At 43.6% G+C, this 6,197-nt stretch overlaps 1 protein-coding gene across 2 annotated transcripts in view; it reads right to left on the reverse strand.

The window, feature by feature from the left end:
* NOVA1 (NOVA alternative splicing regulator 1) overlaps nt 1-3,240 on the reverse strand; it is a 149,413-nt gene extending 146,173 nt beyond the window's left edge. The window contains exons 1-2 of one of the 2 annotated variants that reach the window (XM_064570892.1): nt 2,442-3,240; nt 556-699 (exon numbers count right to left, since the gene is read on the reverse strand). In XM_064570892.1, the coding sequence (XP_064426962.1) occupies nt 556-699; nt 2,442-2,577 (280 nt within the window). In that variant the 5' untranslated portion in view covers nt 2,578-3,240. The remainder of the gene's footprint in view (nt 1-555; nt 700-2,441) is intronic. The other variant, XM_045900641.3, reaches the window with a different exon arrangement.
* Between the last annotated feature and the right edge of the window lie 2,957 nt (nt 3,241-6,197).

The raw sequence follows: 6,197 nt of genomic DNA on the forward strand, positions 1-6,197 counted from the left end.
TACATAATAATATATTTCCTTGTCACAATTACATTAAAAACGCAGTATTTTAAAAATCTGAAGAGGCAGCACTTGTCCTCTTTACTTCACTCCAGGGCCAACAAACAAAGCAGTGAAGCAGAAAGAGGTACATAATGGATTTAGAAGTAAATGGTCCATTCTTTAAGAAGCCTTCCTACCCCCTCTTCTGAATTCACTCTAGACTAATTGTCATTACAATGATGTCTGAAAACTTCAAAAGAACCCTATTTCCTGATGCCAGCTGTCCATGTTTCTATCTTTAAATTTTAGAGTTTCTTCCTAATTAGAAAGAAGTATTTAGAAATACCCAAAAGATTCATCTCGTAATTATTCTAAATCAGACACAGTATATCAATTATTGAAACAAAACATAACACCAACAGTAGAAATATACTTTAAAATTTTCCACAAATACAATAGATAAATGAAGTTTATACTATTAAGAATTTCTTTCCATACAACATACAGCACAGGTAGATCTTCTCTTTCTTTCCTTGGGGATTTATCAAACAATCCCTTCACCATTGCACCTACCTGGGTAAAAATCTTTGGACTTAGACAGCTTGATGGTGGCTCCAGTTTCTTTTTGCAACTGAACAATTGTCTGTCCTCCCTTCCCAATTATAGATCCAGCAGCATAACTAGGTATGAGAACCTTTAGAAAATACTGGCCGTCTTCTGAAAAATGCAAAGAAATATACTTGGTTAACATGATAATTTTAAACTTTGTATCCCCTCTCCACCCTCAAGAGGGAAAAACAGCAATTAAAACATTGGGCATATAGCTGCAGGAAATATGGGGTTAAATTTTTTTAAAGAACAAAAATAAACCAATTACAATGAAAAATAAATAGGTACAAAATGTTTCCCATTTTGTAGGATTTATACTTTCAAACTTGGAATTAAAAACTAAACATGTTCTATCATTTTGCAGCACTGTAGAAACTGATGACTAAATTCCAGTTGTTATTCCAAACATGGAAGTCTTCCAATTCTATCTGTGGTTACTATGGTAAAATGAAATGAACTGACCCTTTAACAAAACTTCAGAGATTTATATGATGACAAACCTTCGCTTAACATATTGCAAAATAAATAAGTAAAAGGACTGTAAATAGTGATGAGCTATATTTGTTTGACATTAGCAAACATCTAAGGACTACAATTAGCCATTGCCTATATTCTACTTAAAGTATACAAAACAAACACTTCTCCCACCAAATAATCCACCCAAACTGTAGGGTGTATTCCAAGCCTGCAATAACTGCCAGGAAATAACTCAAAGTGATGTGAACTGGCAAATCTAACTAATCCTGGTGTATTTCTTTAGCACTTCTTAGTCTACCATGATCTCGTTTAAGCTCATTAGTTAAAGGACGTTAAGAAGAATTCTGCCAATACTAAAAAGCTTAGGAGTCATTTATATCAAATACACTTAAAAGTGACCAAACAGATTATGTTACTACTCCAAAACAGCCACAATTTTTAAAGCGGAGGGGGTGGATGACCCAAGAAAGAGTGAAATGAAATGTTTTAGAAAATAAAGCCAACTCCATAAACTTTAATTTCCGACAAACTGATCAAGTCTTAAATAGGAAACACCCCGGTAAATCCAGCTTCCTCATGTGAATAAACGTTCCAAATTTTGCGGGTGTGCCATTCGCAAGACTCCCATCCGTCTCTAATGTACATGCTGTAGATAAATTCACCTCTGCCTCGATGCATTGGGTGCATTGTTAAGATGACTCCAGTGCAAATGAAGAAGCGATACCGGTCCCGTTATAACTCATCTTCCCAGGAAGCGCAGGATGTTAAACTAACAAGTCACAGTACCAGACACCCCCACCCTCGTATGCACACCTCTGAAGACAAATCAATGAGATATTTGCCACGACAATATAAGTGCGGTAAGAGCATGCACTCATCAAGATTTTGCATACTACTTGTGGCCCCAAGCAAGGGGATGAAGAGAGAAAAACTCTCCTGTGCCCCAATCATTTGCTATCCGCTACCCAAGTGCCATTTATTTATTTATTTTATCAGACTGTTAAATGCAGCGCGCATCTTCGGGCGGCCATCACCTCACTCGGGGGTCATCCTCCTCCTCTTTAACGGACCCCCTTGCCCAGGTCTAGGATATTTAAATGGTCAGTCTTTCGACCGATTAAATGGAAAGATAGGTCTATTCCGAAAAACCGGTCGCCATTTTGATGAATGATAAACAGAGAAATGGAAATGTGTCCGGGACGGCGAGGTGCGGGGCAGGTGCAGGGGAGGGGGCGCGGGGCAGGGGCGCGGGAGCCGCCGGGTTCGGGCTGGAGGTGTCCGGGCCGCGGGAGGGAGGGAGGCCGGCGGGAGGGAGGGAGGTAGGGGCGGGCGGCGGGGGATGGGGCCAGCTGGGAGGTGGAAGCGATACCCACCGCCCGTATTGGTCCTCTTGGTGCTGCCGGCTTCAGGGGGGGCTTCCAGCGGCCTTTTCCGCGAGTCCGGCGGGTCCAGGTCTATGGGAACCCCAGTGTGGGTCCCGTTCTGCTGGATGGGAGCTGCCGCCATCATGTTTGCAGTTCCTGCCGCTGCTACGGGGAGAAGGTTCTCCCTTTTGTTTTGGCTTTTTTTCTTTTTTTTTTTTGCGTTTGGGGTTTCTTAAGGTTGTTGTTGTTGGTTTTTTTTTTTTTTTTTTTTTAATCGGATCAATAGAAATCTCTTTAGGAAAAAAAAGCAATGTTGCTGGTTTGTTCTCACTGGGGAGGGGGCAGGGCTGAGGAGCAGCTGCAGTGCAGTGTCAGAAAGGAGACAGGGGAATGGAGGGGGTGTGAGAGACGGAGGGTGAAAGAAGGAGAAGAAAGGAGAGAGGGGGAGAGAGTGAAGGGAGAGGGGCGAGTGAATGAGCGGGAGGAGGGGAGCGGGGAGGACGGGCAGAGGGAGTGGGAGAGCGCGAGGGCTGGCGGGGCGCGGGGAGAAGCCGAGGAGGAGGGGAGAGTGAGGGAAAGAGTGAATGAGCAGGAGGAGGGGAAGGAGGTGGATGCGGAGAGAGGAGCGAGCGGCGGAGGAGGGCAGGAGCCGGGAAGGAGCGCGGCAATCCCCGCGCCGCGCTAGCGCTGCGCTCGCTCCCGCCGCTGGTGCTGCCGCCGCCGCTGCTGCCGGAGCGGTTCTGCCGTTGCCTGGGCTGCTCGGCGATGCTGCTGCTGCCGCCCGGTCTCGCTCATTATTTCTCCCGCTTGTAGGGGGGGCTGGCGGGGAGGGAGGGGGATGGCTGCGAGGGGAGGGTAGAGAGGGGTTGAGTTCGTAGACTCCCACACACTTCGCGCTCGGGTCCCTGCCTCTCAGCAGCGCCGCCGCCGCAGCTGCCGCCTCCCAGCGCCGATACCTCAGCCTGCGGGGGCGGAGGGGGCCCCGCCGGAGGCGGGGGAGGGTGTGTGTGTGTGTGTGTGTGTGTGCGCGCGCGCGCGCGTGTGTATATGAGTGTGTATGCGCGTGCGTGTGTGAGCGCGGGCTAAGCGCGTACCCGGGGGCGCGCGCCGGCGACGGGGGCGGGGACGGGGGCTGAGGCGCTCCTGTGGGTAGGGAGGGGTGAAAGGTCTCGGGTCCCCGGCAACACGGCTCAGGCAAACTCAAGCGGCTTGTCGCAGAAACCAAGGGGTCTAAGAAACGCGCTAGGCTAGAAGGCGGGAAGCAGAGATTACTGACAGCCGTGCCAGCCAATAAAATGGGAATATGAGAAAGGTCCTTCAGGCCCCTTCCCAATCAGGAAACTTAGGTATGAGAGGGAATGAAGGGGCGGGGTGGGATCTCGGTCAAGCCGGGGCTGGAGCGGCGACAGTTGTGACTAGTCTGAGAAGGGCATTCGAGTGGCCGTTGACAACGGGTGAGACAGCGTCAAGGCTGAAGGAGGAACCTTAACTTTATGCTTCCAGGACTTCTAGCTAGGTACATTAGTTTTTATTTTTTAAAGAGTTAGGTAAAAGACAGCATCTCAACTCATCGGCGGTTTTCTACGGGTTGTTTCATCAAAAGAGTATTTTTTAGTGGCACTAACATCGTTAGGGAACTTGTAGTGTCACTCGCTGCCTTTAATCCTTTCGGGAACAAGCCAGGATATAAATACATAAAGCTAGGTATATGGGTCTTCCCTTCACGAGGCGCTGATAGGCAGATTAAAGACAGGCAACAGCTGAGTGAGTGTACACAAAACTAATTATTGAAGAAAGTATGAATATAGGAATAAAACTAGTTGCAATGTGCACGGCTCACGATTATACAGATCTTGGATATATAGGGAATCTGAACCTCAAGTGTACAACGCTACAGAAAAAAAATAACAGCCAACGATGGACTCTGAAAGTCTGAAAAGACTCAGTTTACAGATCAGTAAACTGACTCAGTGAAGTATTTCGCTCAAGGTCATCTACCAAGTTAGTTGTTTAATTAATCAGTGTGCTAGGAATTAGGGATAGTGGAAAAACATGGGCTTTGGAGCCTGAAATCTTGGTTTCAAGTCCTTGCAGTCATGTTCTGAAAGTGTCTTGGGCAAATCCTTTAACATGTTGGCTATTTATTAAGTGCTTACCGTGTGACAAGCAATCCATTTTACATGTGATGCTCTTTACGTGTAGTATATCATACAGTTATTACGGCCCCTATTTTATGAGGCAGTTTAGGTTTAGAGATATTAATAATTCAAAGTCACATAGGTATAAATATCGTCTCAATAATTCAAACTCAGGTCTTCCTGATTCCAAAGTCTGTCCTCTTGAATATTGCAGTACTCTAGAGCTTCAGTTCCTTCGCACTTAAAACAGGGACTGAAACTCTACTTCCCATAAGTCTTAGGGTCAAATGAGATAATGTATTGTAGGATGTGAAATGTGTTGTAAGATGTGGAAAGGTATAAACATATTCGCTAGATTTCTAGAACAAAGATGCTTCTTCCTTGTACTTTTCACTATAGCACTTCAACCTGAATGATGGTTTCAGTAAAAGCTAGCATAATAAAGAACTTCACTGTAATTCCATGATATTCTAACCAAGGATACCTGCATATCTGAGGCAATAACCAAAGAGAATAGAATAAAATTTAATTCCTGACAGAGAAGGGATTGGAAAAGAATACTAACCCTTCTCATCGCGTCCTTTATTGCAAGGAACATCTAGGAGGTATTGGGATTTCTGGTGCTTTTTAAATGATGAAAGATAGATTATAGTCCACTGAACAAGGAAAAAAAATAACATTTAGTTTAGGAATAAAAGTTCATCTGGAGTATGAAAAACACTTTGCTTCAAATCAGAGAAGAAGGTATGCTGAGACCTCAAAGAAAGGGAAAGCAGGTAAGTTAGTACATATTGGTAAAAGTCTGTGAACCTTTAAAAAGTCCAGAATTTTTATCTGATATATGATGTAATAGGAAACCATGATATGGCCTTCATGACCAAAATAAAGAGGATTTATACACGGAATTGGATTAAAAAAAAAACACAAGGGAGCTGTGATGAAAGAAAATCAGGGTTTGGAATAAGTATGTGGTAGTCAAGATAGAAAAAGCTGATGGTAGACATTGTGCAATCAAAGTATTCTGTGAAGTGTACCAAAAATATGCAAGGATGTTTTCAAATGAAAAATTAGAAAAGGGCTGGGATTTGCTACTAGATTGTTTTAAAACAGTAAAAGAGAGGGGACAAAGATAATTCAAAAATGAAGATAGCTCAAAGCTATATTGTATTAAAGCTTGGACAAAGTATTCAGCATAATGTAGTTTTGAATTGGGGAAAGCCTGAAAAATGGAAACGCTTGTTAACAAATTTCTAAAAATAAATAAAATATTTCTAAAATATTTTAGAAAATATCTGTCATTGCCATGTATGTTAAATTGAAAATGAGCTTTCTAAGTTAAATTGCCTTACTGAGACATAAGCTTCCTGAGAGTCATGTCACTGCATTCTTATTTATTTGACCCTTCTCTTATTTCCTTCTTCAGACTTAATATTTAAATACTATCTACTACTCCATGGGGCCTAGGAGTAGAAGGTATGATTTTAAATGTGGAGAGCATGCTTACCAATAATTTATTTAACTCTGATATGCCAGGAATTTCAAAGACTATCCTAAGACCTGGTCAGACATCAAAGGGTCAGTTAGCTATGATCTGATTTGGTCAATGAAGGTTATCAGAGAGTACATT

Source organism: Mirounga angustirostris, unplaced genomic scaffold (assembly GCF_029215605.1).
Source record: "Mirounga angustirostris isolate CCGP_5_RB_7025 unplaced genomic scaffold, mMirAng1.0.hap1 SCAF_9, whole genome shotgun sequence".
Taxonomy (NCBI): domain Eukaryota; kingdom Metazoa; phylum Chordata; class Mammalia; order Carnivora; family Phocidae; genus Mirounga; species Mirounga angustirostris.